Source organism: Narcine bancroftii, chromosome 5 (genome assembly GCF_036971445.1).
Source record: "Narcine bancroftii isolate sNarBan1 chromosome 5, sNarBan1.hap1, whole genome shotgun sequence".
In the NCBI taxonomy this organism is placed as follows: Eukaryota; Metazoa; Chordata; class Chondrichthyes; order Torpediniformes; family Narcinidae; genus Narcine; species Narcine bancroftii.
In genome coordinates this window covers 187,884,090-187,904,037 of record NC_091473.1, presented here as the reverse complement: position 1 = coordinate 187,904,037, position 19,948 = coordinate 187,884,090, and the positions used below count along the sequence as shown (strand labels likewise).

The 19,948-nt window shown below is 41.8% G+C and overlaps 1 protein-coding gene across 5 annotated transcripts in view; it reads right to left on the bottom strand.

Moving 5' to 3' along the window:
* Nucleotides 1–19,948, bottom strand: part of LOC138764391 (pygopus homolog 2-like) — a 68,095-nt gene that overhangs the window by 39,049 nt on the left and 9,098 nt on the right. For 2 of the 5 annotated variants that reach the window (XR_011358138.1, XR_011358139.1), the window contains exon 3: nucleotides 17,905–18,886. Coding sequence is in view for 3 of the 5 variants with exons in the window: in XM_069940254.1 (XP_069796355.1) it covers nucleotides 17,918–18,886 (969 nt within the window). In the remaining 2 variants the exon portion in view is untranslated. Of the gene's footprint in view, nucleotides 1–13,878; nucleotides 14,754–16,392; nucleotides 18,887–19,948 lie in introns of those variants that run through there. The other 3 variants (XM_069940254.1, XM_069940253.1, XM_069940252.1) reach the window with 3 other exon arrangements.

The following is a 19,948-nucleotide window of genomic DNA, read 5'->3' as shown; positions in this document are numbered from 1 at the left end:
TCAATGCAAGAAATGAAACTTTTGGATATATGGAGGAAACAAAACCCAAAAGAAAAGGAATACTCATACTACTCGGCTAGACATAAAACATACTCAAGAATAGACCTATTTTTGTTATCAGCTAGTATGCAGGATAGAGTAAGAAAAACAGAATATAAAGCAAGAATGCTATCGGACCATTCACCCTTAATATTGACAGTAAAGCTAGAGGACATCCCTCCAAGAATGTATAGATGGAGATTAAACCCCATGCTACTTAAAAGACAGGATTTTAGAGAATTTATTGAAAAACAATTAAAAAGGTATTTTGAAGTAAATACGGAATCAGTGGAAGATAAGTTTATACTATGGGACGCAATGAAAGCATTCATTAGAGGGCAAATAATAAGTTATGTAACCAAGATGAAGAAGGACTATAATCAGGAAACAGAGCAGTTGGAAAGGGAAATAGTAAATATAGAAAAAAAATTAGCAATGAAGGAAGATACAACTAAAAGAAAAGAATTGGCGGATAAAAAAATAAAATATGAAACATTACAAACATATAAGGTAGAGAAGAATATAATGAAGACAAAACAGAAATATTATGAACTAGGTGAAAAAACGCACAAAATCCTAGCATGGCAGCTTAAGACAGAGCAAGCTAAGAAAATGGTATTGGCATCAAGGAAAAAAGACAAACAAATTACATATAATCCAAAAGAAATTAAGGAAAACTTTAGAGAATTCTATGAACAATTATACCAAACTGAAAACGAAGGGAAAAAAGGGAAAATAGATGAATTTTTGACTAAAATTGAACTACCAAAACTACAAATAGAGGAACAAAATAAATTAACAGAACCATTTGGAACAGTAGAAATACAAGAGATAATAAAAAAATTACCAAATAATAAGACACCAGGAGAGGATGGATTTCCAATTGAATTCTACAAAACATTTAAAGACTTATTAATACCGCCCCTCCTGGATGTAATCAACCAGATTGATGAGACACAAAACTTACCAGATTCATGTAAAACAGCAATAATTACAGTAATACTAAAACAAGGGAAAGATCCACACTCACCAGCGTCATATAGACCAATATCTTTGCTAAACACAGATTATAAGATAATAGCTAAACTATTAGCAAACAGATTAGCAGAACAGGTACTGAAAATGGTAAATTTAGACCAAACTGGATTTATCAAAAAAAGACGCACAACAGACAATATTTGTAAAATTATTAACTTAATTCATGCAGTAGAAGGAAATAAAGCACCTACAGTAGCAGTTGCTTTAGACGCAGAGAAGGGCTTCGACAGAGTAGAATGGAATTATTTGTTCAAAGTATTGCAAAAATTCAGTTTACCGGAGAAGTATATTAATTGGATTAAAGCATTATATAAGGGACCTTTAGCGAAAGTGACAGTAAATGGACATGTATCAAAGCAATTTAACTTAAGCAGGTCAACGCGGCAGGGATGCCCACTATCACCTTTATTGTTTGCGCTAGCTATAGAACCACTAGCAGAATTGATAAGAATAGATAATAATATAAAAGGAATAAAAATAAAAGACAGGGAATATAAAATCAGTCTATTTGCGGATGATGTTATAGTGTACTTAACAGAACCAGAACTATCAATAAAAGAATTATATAAGAAATTGAAGGAATATGGAGAAGTGTCGGGTTACAAGATAAACGTAAATAAAAGTGAAGCAATGCCTATGAATAATGCGGATTTCTCAAAATTTAAGAAGGAATCTCCATTCAGATGGCAAATGCAGGCAATAAGATACCTAGGTGTACAAATAAACAAAAATCTAGGCCAATTATATAAACTCGATTACAATCCACTAATGAAAAAATTACAGGACGATTTAGAGCATTGGAAAGATCTACCACTAACACTAATAGGAAGGATAAACTGTATTAAAATGAACATTTTTCCAAGGATATTATACTTATTTCAGGCATTGCCAATACAATTGACAGAAAAATTCTTCAATGAGTTAAAGAAAATAATAAGGAAATTTTTATGGAGAGGGGGGAAACCGAGGATAGCACTAGATAAATTAACAGAATGGTATAAACAAGGAGGCTTACAATTGCCAAACTTCAAAAATTATTATAGAGCCGCACAATTAAGATACCTATCAAATTTTTATCAAACAAGGGAAAAACCAGACTGGACGAGATTAGAATTAGATAAAATAGGGGAAAAGATACCTGAACACATATTATATAAATGGGACGAAAAATTGGTACAACATAGAACTTCTCCAGTATTACATCATCTCCTCAATATTTGGAAGAAGATTCATGTAGAAAGAAATAAAACAAATTATCAATTACCAAAACTAATATTGACGCAAAATAAGCAACTCCCTTTTAGAATAGATAACCTTTCCTTTAGAGAATGGGAAAAAAGAGGGATTAAAAGAATAGAAAATTGTTTTTCAGGAAGTAGATTCTTATCCTTTGAACAAATGAGAGATAAGTACAATATAACTGGAGATACAGCGCTGGCATATTACCAACTGAGATCCTACTTGAAAGATAAATTAGGAAGCAATTTGAGTTTACCAGAGGGAAGTAACCTTGAATATGTGATTACAGATACAATGTTAATCAAAAGATTTATAACAAATATGTATATTAAACTGCAAGAAAAGGAGAATGAGGAAACAAATGGTAAAACTAAACAAAAATGGGAACAAGATTTAAATATAAAGATAAAAAAGGAAACATGGGAGAAATTATGTTCTGGAACGATGAGAAATACAATAAATACGAGGCTACGTATGATACAATATAATTGGTTACACAGACTATACATTACACCGCAAAAGTTAAATAAATGGGACCCAACAGTATCTGATAGATGTTTTCGATGTAAAAAAGAAATGGGAACAACAATTCATGCAATCTGGACATGTGAGAGAGTAGAAAAATTTTGGGATGATCTCAATCAGATATTAAATAAAATAACAGAAAACAATATACCAAAGAATCCAGAGATCTTTCTCCTAAGTAACATAAAAAACAAAGAATTTGGAATTGATTTGGAGGATGCACAAAAAAGATTTGTTAAGATAGCCCTAGCCATAGCAAAAAAATGTATTATGTCAACCTGGAAATTGGAAGATAATTTGAAAATACAACAATGGTATATAGAAATGAATAAATGTATTCCATTAGAAAAAATAACATATAGTTTAAGAAATAATATTGAAATATTCGAACAAGTATGGGAGCCTTACATTAAATACAATAGCGAAAACCTACCGGGGACAAACATTACCTAAGTTGATGGAAGGAGAAGGAAAGAAAAGAATGGACTCAGTAGAATTTCTGGTGTATTTTTGTTGAATGACAACATTGTCTGACTGGTTTAATGCAACCTAGATTGTATACCTAAAATGGATGAGAGGGGGGAGGGGTGGAGGGGGGTGGCTTGGGAGGAGGGAGGGGGGGGGGAGAAAAAGTCACTGTATATGTGTGAAAAAGAAAAAGTGTATATCATGGCTAATGTGATTTATGGTGTGAAATTTTTTTAAATAAATAAATAAATAAATTGGAGTTTTGAATTCAAGAGTAGGGAGGTTATGATGAAATTGTACAAGGCATTGGTGAGGCCAAATTTGGAGTACTGTGTACAGTTTTGGTCACCAAATTATAGGAAAAATATAAACAAAATAGAGAGAGTGCAGAGAAGGTTCACGAGAATGTTGACAGGATTTCAAGGTTTGAGTTACAGGGAAAGGTTGTGCAGACTGGAGCTTTTTTCTCTGGAGCGTAGAAGATTGAGGGAGACTTGATAGAGGTGTTTAAGATTTTAAAAGGGACAGACAGAGTAAATGTGGATAGGCTTTTTCAATTAAGAGTGGGGGAGATTCAAACTAGAGGGCATGGTTTGAGATTGAAGGGGTAAAATTATAAGGGGAACATGAGTGGAAATTTCTTTATGCAAAGGGTGGTAGGGATGTGGAATGAGCTTCCGGCAGACGTGGTTGAGGCGGGATCATTGGTTACATTTAAGGATAGACTGAATAGTTACATGGAGAGGAGAGGACTGGAGGGGTGTGGACCGGGTGCTGGTCAGTGGGACTAGGAGGGTGGGAATTTGTTACGGCATGGACTAGTAGGTCCAAACAGGCCTGTTCTGTGCTGTAAGTGGTTATATGCCTTTCAAATGTTCTTGAAAAAATTTCCTATCTCTGTACAGTCCATTCCCTTTATCTTCTATTTCTCTGTGCAGAGTTTGATGTTCTCCCTCCTCTTCCCCTGAGTCCACTCCAGGACCTGTGTCGTCTAACTCTCTTTCTTGTATCTGTGTCTCTTCTGACTTTCTTGTTGGGCTGTTTGTCTCAGTTTGCTGGTTTTTTTTTAATTAATGGTGTCTTGATGTTGGTCCTCTTTCTCTGGGCTGGTCATCTGTTGAGTCTTCGATCTCCTTTTATCATTCTCTTCCTCATTCCCGTTGTTTTCTGTATCTTCCCGCTGGGAGCCCTGCTGTCGGGTGTTACTCAGCTGTTCAAGCTGTGGAGTTCCACTCCACAGCTGGTTCCCCCCCCCCACTCCCGTCAGTGTTGAGTTTGTCATGCGTGGTTGTGCACCTCTATTTAGCTCCATGAGCCATCCTTGTAGTCCTGCGCTCGGTGGGTTGTGATCCTTCAGGGTTTCCACTGACCTTAGGGAGTGGGCTCCTCTCTCCATGGCGGGTCCCTGCTTCTTCGTTCTGGTAAGGCCTTCACCTTTCTCTTCTGACGTCTTTCCTTCCCATTGTTTTTGGCTTTTCTTTCTTTGGCACCATTTTCTCCACACCTTTATTTTTTATTTGTTGTGGTTTATGTCTGTGGCTTTGCTTTTTCTTTACTTTTTTCCTTCTTTTCTGGTGAGGGCTGGTGTTTTCCTATCGGCCACTACTCCATCACGTGACTCCCCCGCGCTTTATCCAATGTGAGGCCTAATTCCTTACTTCTTATATTACTTAGAAGAAAGATCTCTGGATTTTTTAATATGTTATTTTTTGTGATTTTATTTAATATCCGATTTAGATCTTCCCAAAATATTTTCACTTTCTCACATGCCCAAATTGCATGTACTGTTGTTCCCGTTTCCTTCTTACAACGACAACATCTATCTGATAATGTTGGATCCCATTTTTTAAACTTTTGGGGCATGATATATAACCTGCATAACCAATTATACTGTATCATGCGTAACCTTGTGTTTATTATATTCTTCATAGTTCCAGAACATAACTTTTCCCATGTTTCATTTTTTATCTTTATGTTTAAATCTTTTTCCCACTTTTGTTTGGTTTTAGAGCTTATTTCATCATTTTCCTCATCTTGCAGCTTAATGTGCATGTTTGTTATAAATCTTTTAATTATCATTGTGTCTGTAATCACATATTCAAAGCTGCTTCCTTCTGGTAATTTCAGTCTGTTTCCCAATTTGTCCTTTAAGTAGGTTTTCAGTTGGTGGTATGCAAACATTGTACCGTGAGTTATACCATATTTGTACTTCATTTGTTCAAATGTTAATAAATTATTTCCCAAAAAACAATTTTCTATTCTTTTGTTTCCTTTTCTCTCCCATTCTCTAAAGGAAAGGTTATCTATTGTAAAAGGGATTAGCTGATTTTGCATCAATAATAATTTTGGTAGTTGGTAATATGTTTTTTTCCTTTCTAAGTGAATCTTCTTCCATATATTGAGTAAATGATGCAGTACTGGTGAGCTTTTATATTGAACCAGCTTTTCATCCCACTTATAAAGTATATGTTCCAGTACCTTCTCCCCTATTTTATCAAGTTCTATCTTAATCCAGTCTGGTTTTTCCCTTGTCTGGTAAAAATCTGATAAATACCTTAATTATGCTGCTCTATAATAATTTTTAAAGTTTGGTAACTGCAAACCACCTTGGTAGTACCTCTCTGTTAATTTATCTAACGCTATCCTCGGTTTCCCCCCCTTTCCACAAGAATTTCCTTATTATTCTCTTTAGTTCATTAAAGAATTTCTCTGTTAAGGAAATTGGTAACAATTGAAATAAGTATTGTATCCTTGGGAAAACATTCATTTTAATGCAATTTATGCTCCCTATCAATGTTAGCGGTAATTCTTTCCAATGTTCTAAGTCTTCCTGCAATTTCTTTATTAGTGGCTGATAATTTAATTTGTACAGGTGGCTTAAGTTATTATCTAACCTGATAGGTATCAGATTGCCTGTGTTTACCATTTAAATGGTGATTCTTTTTTAAATTCTGTATAATCCACGTTACTCATTGGCATCACTTCACTCTTATTTGCATTGATCTTGGACCCCGATATTTCTCCATACTCCTTCAATTTCTTATGTAATTCTTTTATTGATATTTCTGGTTCTGTTAAGTATACTAAGATGTCATCTGCAAATAAACTGATTTTATACTCCTTTATTTTTATCCCTTTTATTTTATTTTCTGTTCTTATCAGTTCTGCCAATGGTTGTATTGCGAAAGCGAACAGTGAGGGGGATAATGGACATCCCTGTCTAGCTGACCTACTTTTGCTGTATTAAACTCCTTCCTCTTCTTCAGGAGTTCAAAACTTATATCTGGATAGAAAAAAATGTTTTGACTTTTGTATTCCAGTGGCTTTTTGTCTTCTCTTATTTTCTTCATTGCTTTCTCCAATATATTTTCTCTTGTTGTATATCTTAGGAATTTTACTAAAATGGATCTTGGTTTTTGTTGTGGTTGTGGTTTAGGGGCTAATGTTCTGTGTGCCCTTTCTATTTCCATTTCTTCCTGTAATTCTGGTCTTCCTAGGACCCTGGAGATCCAATCTTTTATAAATTCTCTCATATTCTTGCCTTCTTCATCTTCCTTAAGGCCCACTATCTTTATATTATTTCTTCTATTATAATTTTCTATTATATCTATCTTCTGAGCTAACAGCTCTTGTGTCTCTTTAACTTTTTTATTAGATTCTTCTAATTTCTTTTTTAAGTCATCTACTTCCATTTCTATGGCTGTTTCTCGTTCTTCCACCTTGTCCACTCTTTTTCCTATATCTGACATGACCATCTCTAATCTATTCATTTTTTCTTCTGTACTTTTTCTTTTTATTTCACTAAATTCTTGTGATTGCCATTCTTTTATTGATTCCATGTATTCTTTAAAAAATATATATATCCATTGTCTTGCCCTTCCCTCATTCCATTTCTCTGTGTTCTTCCTCTTCTTCTTCCTCTGGGTTGGTCATCTGTTGTTTCTTTGATTTCCTTTTACTCTCTTCTTTCTTGCTCTCATTATTTTCTGTGTTTTCCTCTTGTTGTTGTGCTGTGGCTGTCATTCTCAGCTGTGGAGATTGACTCCTCAGCTGGTTCCCCCCTCCCGTCAGTGTTTTTTTTGTCTTGCGCGGTTGCGCACTTTTGCTTGGCTCCATGAGCCATTTTTGTAGTCCCGAGCTCGGGACTTCGACTGACCTGAGGGAGCAGGCTTCTCTCTCCACAGCGGGCCTCCTTGGACAGGTAAGGTCTTCGCCTTCTTTTTCCGATGTCTTTTCTTCTTCTCTTCTTCCCGTTGCTTTCGACTTTTCTTTCTTCGTTGCCATATTCTTCCCACCTTTACTCTCACTTTATTTTAATTTTCGTGTTTGTGCCTTTGCGTTTTCTCTGTTTTTTTTTTAAACTTTTCCGGAGAGGGCTGGAGTTCCCCGATCGGCCACTACTCCATCACATGACTCCTCTAGTTGACCTACTTAATTTAAATTGGTTCGATACATATCCATTTACTGTTACCTTCACCAATGGTCCATTATATAATGCTTTAATCCAATTAATATATTTTTCTGGTAGATTGAACCTCTATAATACTTTAAATAAATAATTCCATTCTACTCTGTCAAAGGCTTTTTCTGCATCTAAAGCAACAGTCAGTGTTGGCTTCTTGTTTCCTTGAACTGCATGAATTAGATTAATAAGTTTATAGACATTATCCACTGTTTGTCTTTTCTTAATAAATCCAGTTTGATCTTGTTTTACTATTTTTGGTACACAATTTGCCAATCTGTTTGCTAATAATTTTTCAATTATCTTATAATCTGAATTAAGTAGAGATATTGGTCTATATCTCTTTGGCTTGGCTTCGCGGACGAAGATTTATGGAGGGGGTAAAAAGTCCACGTCAGCTGCAGGCTCGTTTGTGGCTGACAAGTCCGATGCGGGACAGGCAGACACGATTGCAGCGGTTGCAGGGGAAAATTGGTTGGTTGGGTTTTTCCTCCTTTGCCTTTTGTCAGTGAGGTGGGCTCTGCGGTCTTCTTCAAAGGAGGTTGCTGCCCGCCAAACTGTTAGGCGCCAAGATGCACGGTTTGAGGTGTTATCAGCCCACTGGCGGTGGTCAATGTGGCAGGCACCAAGAGATTTCTTTAGGCAGTCCTTGTACCTTTTCTTTGGTGCACCTCTGTCACGGTGGCCAGTGGAGAGCTCGCCATATAACACGATCTTGGGAAGGCGATGGTCCTCCATTCTGGAGACGTGACCCATCCAGCGCAGCTGGATCTTCAGCAGCGTGGACTCGATGCTGTCGACCTCTGCCATCTCGAGTACTTCGACGTTAGGGATGTAAGCGCTCCAATGGATGTTGAGGATGGAGCGGAGACAGCGCTGGTGGAAGCGTTCTAGGAGCCGAAGGTGGTGCCGGTAGAGGACCCATGATTCGGAGCCGAACAGGAGTGTGGGTATGACAACGGCTCTGTATACGCTTATCTTTGTGAGGTTTTTCAATTGGTTGTTTTTCCAGACTCTTTTGTGTAGTCTTCCAAAGGCGCTATTTGCCTTGGCGAGTCTGTTGTCTATCTCATTGTCGATCCTTGCATCTGATGAAATGGTGCAGCCAAGATAGGTAAACTTGTCTATATAATGCTGGTGTTAATGGATCCTTCTGCGTCTTTGGTATTACTGTAATTATTGCTGTCTTCAATGAATCTGGCAAGTTTTGTGTTTCTTCTATCTGGTTCATTACTTCCAGGAGAGGAGGAATTAATAACTTTTTAAATATTTTATAGAATTCTATTGGGAATCCATCCTCTCCAGGCATTTTATTGTTCAGCAGCTTTTTAAATATATCCTGTACTTCCTCTATTCAAATGGTTTTATCAGTTTGTTTTGTTCCTCTTGTTGCAATTTTGGCAGTTCAATTTTAGCTAAAAACTCTTCTACTTCAGCATCTTTCCCTTCATTCTCAGTTTGGTATAATTGTTCATAAAATTCCTTAAAGTTCTCATTAATCTCTGTTGGATTTTCTGTAATTTGTTTGTCCTTTTTTCTTGATGCCAATACAGTTCTTTTAGCTTGTTCTGTTTTAAGTTGTCAATATTTTGTGTTTTTTCTCCTAGTTCGTAATACTTTTGCTTTATTTTCATTATGTTCTCCTCCACCTTATATGTTTGTAATGTTTTATATTTTATTTTTTTGTCCGCAAATTCCCTCCTTTTCGTTAAAAACTAGTTCCTTTTCTGTACTTACTATCTCCCTTTCCAACTGTTCTATTTCCTGATTGTAGTCCTATTTCATCTTAGTTACATAACTAATGCCCTCTAATGAAGGCTTCCATTGCATCCCATAATATAAATTTGACTTTCATTGATTCTGTATTTATTTCAAAATGTTTTAATTTGGTGTTCAATAAACTCTCTAAGTTCCTGTCTTTTAAGTAGCACGGAGTTTAACCTCCATCTATATGTTGTTGGTGGGATGTCCTCCAGTCTATTGCTAATAAAAGGGGTGAATGATTAGATAGTAATCTAGCTTTATATTCAGTTTTCCTAACTCTCCCTTGAATATGGGCTAACAACAAAAACATATCAATCCTTGAGTATGTTTTATGCCTACTTGAATAATATGAGTAGTCCTTCTTTCTTGGGTGCTGTCTCCTCCATATATCCATAAGTTTAATTTCCTGCATTGATTTAACCATAAATTTAGCCACTTTATTCTTTTTACTAGTCTTTTGTCCTGTTTTATCCAACATTGGATCCAAATTAAGGTTAAAATCCCCTCCTATCAATATATTCCCCTGTGTATCTACAATCTTCAAAAAATTTCTTGCATAAACTTTGATCCTCCTCATTAGGTACATATATATTGAGAAAATTTCAAAATTCTGAATATATCTGACACTTTATCATTACATATCACCCTGCTGGATCTAGTATTTCCTCCTCTATTTTGATTGGTACATTTTTATTAATTAATATAGCTACACCTCAAGCTTTTGAATTATATGATGCTGCCGCTACGTGCCCTACCCAGTCTCTCTTTCATTTGTTATATTCCACTTCAGTTAGATCAGTTTCCTGCACAAATGCTATATCTATTTTTTTCTTTTTCAGTAAATTTAATAGACTCTTCCTTTTAATTTGGTTATGTATTCCATTAATGTTTATAGTCATATAGTTCAACGTGGCCATCTCATATACTGTTTACACCTCATTTCCGCTTCCTCACCACCACCATCCCCCTTTTCCCCATTTTCATCTCTCAGTTTTCCCTTTTTAAACTCAATGTATGACAACACATTTAAAACATAAAATACTCTAATAACTCCCACATCCAATAAGCCCAAATATACCCCCCCCCCTTGCTGAGTTGCCCCATATCCCTTGCTGGGCAACCACAACTCCCCTTTCCATTTGGATTGTGGACCTGCTCGCAAGTGTCAACTGATTTTGCAGTGATGGTTATTCTCTCCCCCACCAAAAAACATTTTTTTTTAATTTTTTTTTAAACACATATATCAAAGTTCTCCCTTTTTCCCCCTTATTTCCTTTCTTCCATTCTCTTTCTCTTCTTTAGTTCTTTACATATATATTGTTTTTACATCTTTATATATATTTTATCACCATTCTTCATTCTTGTTACATCTCTTCATCTCCTTCTGTCCTGCAAGCATTCTGCAAATTCGTGCTTCTTCCGGATCTGAGAACAGTCTGTTTTTCTCCCCGGGATAAATATTTTAAGCACAGCTGGATGTCTTAACATGAAGTTATAACCTTTTTTTTCCATAGGATCATTTTTGCTGTATTAAACTCCTTTAACAGTTCAAAACTTATGTCTGGGTAAAAAAATATTTTTGACCCTTATATTCCAATGGTTTAAAATCTTCTCTAATTTTATTCCTTGCCCGCTCAAGTATATTTCCTCTTGTCGTATATCTCAAAAATTTTACTAAAATGGATCTTGGTTTTTGATGTATCTGTAGATTAGGAACTGGTGTTCTGTGTGCCCTTTCTATCTCCATTTCTTCCTGTATTTCTGTCATTCCAGGACCTTCGGGATCCATTCTTTTATAAATTCCTTCATGTCTGTGCCTTCTTTATCTTCCTTTAGGCCCACTATTTTTATGTTGTTTTGCTTACTATAATTTTCCAACATATCAATTTTCTGAGATAACAACTCTTGTGTCTCTTTAATTTTTTAAAATCACTTTCTTCCAATTTTCCTCTTAAGTCAATTACTTCCATTCCTACAGCCGTTTCTTGTTCTTCCATTTTCTACTCTTTTCCCTATTTCTGTCATGACTAGCTCTAATCTTTGCATTTTTTCTTCTGTTCTTTTCATTTTTCTTGTAATTGCACTAAATTCTAATGACAACCATTCTTTTAATGCTCTCATTTGTTCTTTAAAAAAAAAAGCTTTATCTATATTCTGTTCACCTGCTTTACCTTCTATTTCTCTGTGAAGATCTTGGTCTTCTTCCTCTTCTTCTGTGTCTGTACCTGTGTTTGCATCTTCTTCTCTTCTTTGTATTGTAAGGTAAAACATCATGAGATGGGAATGTGTAAGGAGTTACCCTGTACAGGGCTGTAACAAGAAGGGGAGGTGTCCTTGTACTCCTGTTAGGTAAAACATCATGAGATGGGAATGTGCAGGGCTGTAACAAGATGTGAATGCATCCTTGTACTTACAAGATAAGAGAGACATTGATGGATTGAGAGGCAGGAAGCTAGCAGGGAAAGGATAGCAACAGTTTTAGTCATTGGACAAGTAATGATATGATGATGTTCTAAGCACGTATCCAAGGGTATAAAAAATCATAATTTTGCTGATAACGGCAGAATGCATTCTCCGACTAACATGGTTAGTCGCAAGTGTTACAATCCGGTAATAAAGAACAAAGAACCCTGATTTCGACTCAGTCTGGTGTTTGTCTCACTCATTCATGAACAAAGCAGACCTAACAGTATCTGTATCTCTTCTGATTCTTCTAATGAGTTGCTTGTCTCACTTAGTCAGGCCTCTTCTTGCTTGGCCTCTTGCTGTTGGTCCTCTCCTTCTGAGCTGCTCATCTGTTGAACCTCCTGCTGCTGCTCTTCTTGCCATTCACCCCGTTGACTTTCTTTCTCACCTGGTACTTCACTCCCTCTTCTGCCGCTTTCCTCCTCCTCCAGCTGAGAGCCCTGGTATCAGGCATCCATCAGCTGGTCGCGGTGGTTGTCCGCTCCCCGGCTGAGACCCCTTCCCGTTGGTGTTCTCCTTCTTATATTGCGCACTGCGCACTTTTGTTTGGCTCAGAGAGCCATTTTTGCAGTCCAGCAGTCGTGGGGGGGGGGGGGGGGTCGCGATTCCACGGGACCATCACCAACCTCGGAGATCAGGCGCTCTTCTCCACCACAGCTCTCTGTTCCTTCGTGCAGGCAAGGCCTTCTCCTTTCTTTTCCAGCGTCACTTCTTTTTCTTTTTTTTTTACTTTTTCCTTCTTGGGTGCCATTTTCTTTCTTTTCTCTACAACTTTATCTTATATTTTGTATTTATTGAACTTTGTCTTTTCTTAACTTTTTTTCTTCTTTTCTGCTACCGGCTACTACTCTATCACATGACTACCTCCGGTCTCCCTTACTTGAGGAAGGATGGACTGGCTTTGGAGGGGGTGCAGAGGAGGGTCTCCAGGTTGATTCCAGGGATGAGGGGGTAGGCCAGAGAGGAGAGATTGAGTCATCTTGGACTGAATTCACTGGAATTTAGAAGAATGAGAGGGGATCTTATAGAAACAAAATTATGAAAGGCAGAGATAAAATGGAGGCAGGTAAGTGGTTTCCATTGGTGAGGGAGACCAGAATGAGGGGACATAGCCTCAAGTTCTGGGGGGGGGGGTAGATTTAGGACAGAGATGAGGAGAAACTGCTTTCCTAGAGGGTGGGGAAATCGGTGGAATTCGCTGCCCTTTGAAGCAGTGGAGGCAACCTCTGTAAATATATTTAAGAGAAGGTTAGATAGATTTTTTTTTGTACAGAGTAGGGGAATTAAGGGAAATGGGGAAAAGGCAACTGCATCGCCAAATTGTCAAAACCTCACGTGACGGTCTCTTTTCTCTTGAACTGTAAATTGCTACACACTGCACTGGGAATTTTCAATTTCGTTAATTGAGGTGGACCAAACATGACAAAGGCTCTCCTACTTGTTCCAGTGCATTCCTACATTTTACTCACATGATGGCGAAGGGTTCAAGCTCGAAACGTTGGATATGTTTCTTTATCTTTGCTACATAAAGGACCTGCTAAGTTTCTCCAGCATTGTTTTCTCTTCGATCACGGCATCTGCACAAACTCTCTCGTTTTACTCCTCTCAGAAACCCAGAGCGCTGTCCCCTTCACACCCAAATCTGCAGCCGCCACCATGGACTTCAACTGATGCTACTTTTAGTTGCACACACTCTCTCGGAAAGTCCCCGTGTTTTCAAATAGTATGTCCACTCGTGGTCAAATTCCCTAAGACAGGATCTCAGTGCTCTTCAAACAGTGGGACCAGGGACATCTCCAGCCACCAGTAAACTTTGTCATCCCCTCTCTAAACCTCTCGTGCCCTTTGTTATTATTTTTAAAAAAACAGACTGAACATTCAGGATCCATTTTATTTTCTTCAAAGTAAATGTCCTGCAAAGCACTTTGGGGAGTGTCAACAGGAAAGGCGCAATATAAATTACTAAGCGTGGCACAGGTTGCTGAACGAGGGAAGCAGAGTTTCGTGGAGTGATCTGTGTTAGCTTTGCTTCCTTAGGTCACAGATCGGTGAGCCACCATGCACGTTGGAGGTGGTAGCTGGGGCAAGCAACATCCCACAGTAGGTGGGAGAGTGGAATCACAACCCATTTGACACTCGCATGTTGCTCTGCGTTTACAAACCCCGCTGCTACCGAGTTGGCCTAGTCTCCAGAACAGAGCTAGCTGAAAGCAAGAAGTTATTCTCCAGGGTGTGAGTGGAGACAAGACCAAGGCAAATTCTACAGGAACCTGAACAAGCGAGGCACTGGCCTAAATCCAAACTGCGGTTTGAAAGCAGGTCCATCGTGATTGATGACACAAGTTGCTTCCAGAATACAAACTTGGCAAGTCGGGAGGCCACACTTCAGTGAAGCAGGGTGCATAACAACAAATGAAGTAGTGTACACTGGGCAACAAATTCTTTCAAAAGGTTTGCTTCTTTATAAAAAAAAAGGGGATTATGGTGGACAACTTCAAGGTGAACACGACTTTCAGATTTGTGCCTCACATTGGAAGTTAGAGAAACATTCAATTTAGCAGTTATAATTGCAGAATGACGCTGACACCTTACGTTAGTTCAACCGACCGAAAAATGTTCTGCCCTGATTTTCGTTTGTACTCGGCCTCTGATGCCTCTCGTGTTAGGGAACCCACAATAGTCGGCCGGCACTGATGGATTCCAGTTGCTGTTCCATGGTCCCGGCGAAACCTTTCACTGTGTTCACCACCGACTGCACCAAGATCAAGATTCCCAGTTCAAATGCAGAAAATCTTTTCAATGACATTGCATTTCATAATTTTTGATGCTTAGACTTAAAATATGACAGGAAATCACAAGCAAGTTGTATCTTAAAAAAAATAGGAAGGTTTTAAAGGTGATTTTCATGACCAGCAGCCCAAATTTTTAAAAATATCATAGACCCAAAAATGTTTGGGAAGCAACATTTTTGTTGTCCAGTGTAATGTCCCCCATTCCACAAGGAGCCAGGTTGTATTGTGAAGTCTCACCAATGCAATTATACTGCAGGAGTTTCACAACTTGGGGGAGGGGAGTGGGAACAAATAACCTGTCCTGTAAAGTTCCACACACACAACACAGAGATCTTTCCACTGAACAGGGCAGAGGTGCGATCAGAAAGCAGGTCCAACTGCCAATCTGACCCGAGGTTAGCCCAGGAGAAATGCCGCGCACGCCTGTTCGGCCCCTCATAGAAACGCCACTGGTGCAAACAGCCGAAGTGGAAGCACGTCCCCTCCTCCCCCCACAACCCGTTTTTTTTTGCACTTGTTGTTCCCGCAGGGGCGTGGAACTAGCAGGGGGAGATTCCACGGAGTAGGAATCATCGTCTGGAAGCTCCACAGGGTCCCAAGTGGCCCGCGGTGGGGAGTGTCTGGTGCCTACCCCAGAGTTGACATGGTTGAACGGTTCCTATTGCTTATCTCACTATATTGTGGAGGGGTACTAGGTATCTGGCCGGGATGCAAGTGGTTTCCTGATCGTGTCAGAGGATCGCATCTGGAGCTCTGGTGGCTGATGGTTTCGTTTGAAAGCTGTGGGAGGTAAATTCATAACGTTCAGTGACTTTGGGGGAGAATTCCTTTGCTTCTCTTTCTGACTGTAACGGGCGCCCAGCAACTCCTGCTGACGGCAAATCTCGGCCTTCCGGTAGACTAAAGGAAATTTCATGTAATATCACATTTTCTGTTTTATTACATGACAAAATAATCTCGAATTCGCTCGGGGTCTGCGCCAGAAAGGCTCTGCACCCAGGAAGGGGCCAGGATCTGAAACGCTGACCGCCCTCTGCTTTCCCGGATGTTCTCCAGTGCTGGGATGGAGCCCTGCATCTGCAGCTTTCGCAGTGAGCTGCCCAATGCCATGCTCGAAGCGGGTTAGGGAAGAGGACTCAGTGGGAGGGAAGAGGACTCAGTGGGAGGGAAGAGGACTCAGTGGGAGGGAAGAGGACTCAGTGGGAGGGAAGAGGACTCAGTGGGAGGGAAGAGGACTCAGTGGGAGGGAAGAGGACTCAGTGGGAGGGAAGAGGACTCAGTGGGAGGGAAGAGGACTCAGTGGGAGGGAAGAGGACTCAGTGGGAGGGAAGAGGACTCAGTGGGAGGGAAGAGGCCTGCTCGCTGAAGCCACCAGTTGCAGCAGGTTAGGACACTTCTCCCAGGTAGACTCTTGATGGTTATAACCCTTGCCTTCCCCCATGACGCTGACACCCCTTACAACAGACAAGACCCTGTTCTTCCGTGTGGATCACGGGACTGGAACATGTACTTTTGGCAACTGTCGTTCCCCCCACCCCAAGTAGTTAAATCGCCAAGTTCCAGATCAAGATAAATAACACCCACAAGAGCACCACACTGTGTAGAGATACAGGCAATATATTCAAAGCAGCGTGCAATGTTCAGCAGATCAATGGCGCACGGACCCACACTGAATTCGGGGCGTTAATTGTGGGTGGGGTACTTCCGAGGTATCACTTATCTTACCCACTAGCCCACAGCAAGTACCAACAGTCAATTGAAGGGAATTAAAAAGGATTACAATAACACAACTGGTAATATATCCAGTACATTAATCATACGATAAAATTCACACATTATATAATGCCTGACGAGCATTAAGATTAAGCGCCACCAAAATGACTTCCGTACCAAAAAGATCTTTATAAAAAAGACAGCAGTATGCATTAAAAATCAAACAATGGACTTGTTTTTTTTTAATCCCAATCGTAATGAGGTAGCGGAGAGAAGATGCAACGCCAAGTTCACTTGTTATCCACGGAAGGAAAGATATGGCACTGTTTCACCCACAGGCCGGGTTGCCACATGCAGGCTGAAGTGGAACTGTGTGCCGGTGCATCCTGACCCATTCGGCAGCCCAAGACCGCGAGGAAAGCAATGGTGAGGGGATAGAGTGCAAACGTACGAAAGCTGGTTTCAACGCAGAACCTTTGGTGTCTGGGTTATTTCAAAGCCATCCACTTTTTATGAAGAGGAAAAAAACATCAGCCTTGTTTCTCAGACTGCTGCCTCACAGGTGAGGGGGGGGGCGGGGAACAGCAGCCCAAGGGAAGGAGACCACAGCCACTTGCTTGGAACCCCGAGCCCATTTTTCTCGGAGTGGCCATTCCAACAGACACCCCGAGACCCGGTGTCTTGGGCTGAAGACGCTTCTGGGGAACTAGGCGCCAATGTGCAACCTCTCCCCAACCCAAAAGGGAGAGAGGACAGAGAAGCAACAGCGTGACAGTAAGATTACCCCCTTCCCCCGCCCCAGCAATTGCTGCTGCCCGTCTTACTAACATTAAAAAAACAAAGATCATTAAACAGAGCTGTTTGAAACGGGTTTGTCCTTCAGTCCTTTACAAGGATTCTCTGGTACTGGCGAGGGAAATGGTCGGGGTTCTGGAGGCTTCTGCATGCCCCGAGGATTCCGTTAACTCCACCGTGACCTGTAATCCGCGGGAGAGGGCTCCAATTGAACCCGCACCTGGACTTGGGTTGGGGTGGAGGTGAGAGCAAGAAGCCACAGGAACACAGCCTGGCCACCTCTCTCAAATCAAGGCCATTTATACACGGTTGGCATCTTTTGCAATTTGCCATCTCCTGTCGCTGACCCTGCCAATTCTGGAGCCAACCCACCCAATATCTTCCCAAATCCTCCTCTTCCCCACACCCAATCAAGACTGTGTTCACCCACCAATTGGCATTCCTCTCCCATCAGTGCTTTCCAAAGCCATTGGGTCTGAGGTCAGAGAGAGAACTCCCCCCCCCACTCGCTTCTCCCCCCCACCTCCCCTTTCCCTCCCCATGGAGTGCTCCGAGCACGTTTGTCCACAGTGACCGCCACTCTTCAAGGAAGTCAGCACTTGCCTCCGGGGATGTCTCAGCCATCACTTACGACGGGCTGGCCCAGGCTTTCACGCAGATACACCGACTGGATCTCCTTGCTCTTCAGGCAGAAGTCGCAGGCCCACACGGCCGAGGTCTCGGTGGTGAGCAAGCCGTAGGCCGTCTCCGTCATGCCCGTGCACTCGCGGTGGAACCACTTCTGGCAGGACGCCTCACACAGGATGGCGTCCTGGTCGTCGTTCACTTCGTTCAGGCAGAAGCCGCATGGGTAGATGGGGTCGGATGGCAGGCGGTGGCCTGGGGGGTTCTTGGCAGCGACAGTGGGGAAGTTGGCGCTGCCGGCCCCTGTCGCCCCACCGAAAGCCGTCTGGTTGCCGTTGACTGCGGCGGGGGACACTGTCTGCTCGGTGCCCGGGTTGAAGGAACCAGCAGGCCGGTTGAAAGTCTTGGAGGCGTCCTCGACCGGGGGGAAGCCACGGTCTGGGCTGGGAAAGGTCGAGGGGTTTGGCGGCGGGTGGCCGGAGCTCTTGGCAAAACCTTGGTTGGGCCGAGGTGCTGGGCTGGGGTTGAAGGGTCCAGGAGGCTGAACAAACTTAGGAGCCATTGGTGGCCCGGGCGCTGGGGTAAGCATGGGGTTAAAGCCGCCAGCTGTGCCACTGAATGTCTGACTGAAGGGCGGCCCACCGAAGTTGATGGCACTGGGCTGGCCAAAGCCAGCACCGGGAGCCACAGCAAAAGGACCGGGCCCAAAGTGGGGTGGTGTCTGGCGTCGGATGGGCTGGACTCCTGGGCTGAAGGCGGCATGGAGATGCGGTGGCATGGAGGGCTGCGGTCGGAAACCCCCATAGGCGGCTGCCGGGCTGCTGAAATAAGGTCCAGGTGGAGCACCTCCGGCTCCCTTCGGGGCAGTAAAGTCGTCATCAAATGGATTGGAGGCCACCAGGTGGTCAACCATCGGCGTGGGCGGAGGAGCGAACTCGGACAGGTGCGAGAACTGGGCCGCCTGTGGGACAAAGAATGGAGCATTAGATGGGGTGAGAGGCCTGGGCAAAGGGCAGAGGGAAAAAGGACCCCCAGTGGGGAGGTGGGACGGGTCCTGGATAGGGGAGTGGTGCAGGGAGGAATCCTGGGGAGTGGTGTCGGGGTGGGGAATCCTGGGGACTGGTGCAGGGGGGCAAATGGGACCTGGGGAATTGGCGGGTGGGTGAAAACAGGACTCCAGGAACTCTGAATGGGTGACAACCAGGTCTGAGGTAGCAGGGTGAGGTCTGGGATCAGGATTAGAGAATGGGAGGACAAGGTCTGGGCCTTCAGGAGCGAGGCCTGGGAACAAGCAAGACCAGGTGGGCACCAAGGCTGAACCCTCCCAGCCCTGCTCCATCTCCACTGCTTATGGAAGGCAGCAGCACCCTGGGCCACCAATAGGCCACCAGGACCCTGACCCAACCCAAGACTTGCCCATCTTAATCACTTGCTCGCTGCTGCTGCGCCCATTTTAATCCCGTTTGCCTCCAACCTTGGATCTGATGATCCAATGCTGACAACACCTCCCCCCCCCCACTTTGTCATTCCCTGAATATTTTTACTGACCAGGTTCAGACAGACAGAATGCCCTTCTACCGACCACCTCCTTCAGAACTGATCCAGTGCGAAGGTTAAACTAATTGGCCTGTAATGATCCCCATCCACCCCTTTAACTTTATGCCATTCTTCAATTCTCCAGCAGTGCTTGTGCAGCCAGGAAATTTGGGAAAAAAAAACAAAGACACAAGAGACTGCAGATATTAGAATCTAGAACTGCCCAAGAAATATTTTTCACAGCCTTTCTCTGCTCTTAATTAGAATGCAAAGTTTTAAAGGTACAGGCCCTTTGGCCCATAATGTTGTACTGACTTATGTAAACCTACATTCAAACCTTTCCCTAATTCACACCCAGAACCCCTCTTTTTTTTTTAAAAAAGATGCACTGCCGGGGATGGTGGTGGAGGCTGGAACAATGGGGGCATTTAAGAGTCTCTTAGACAGGCACATGGATGAATGAAAAATAGAGGGTTATTTGGTCGGG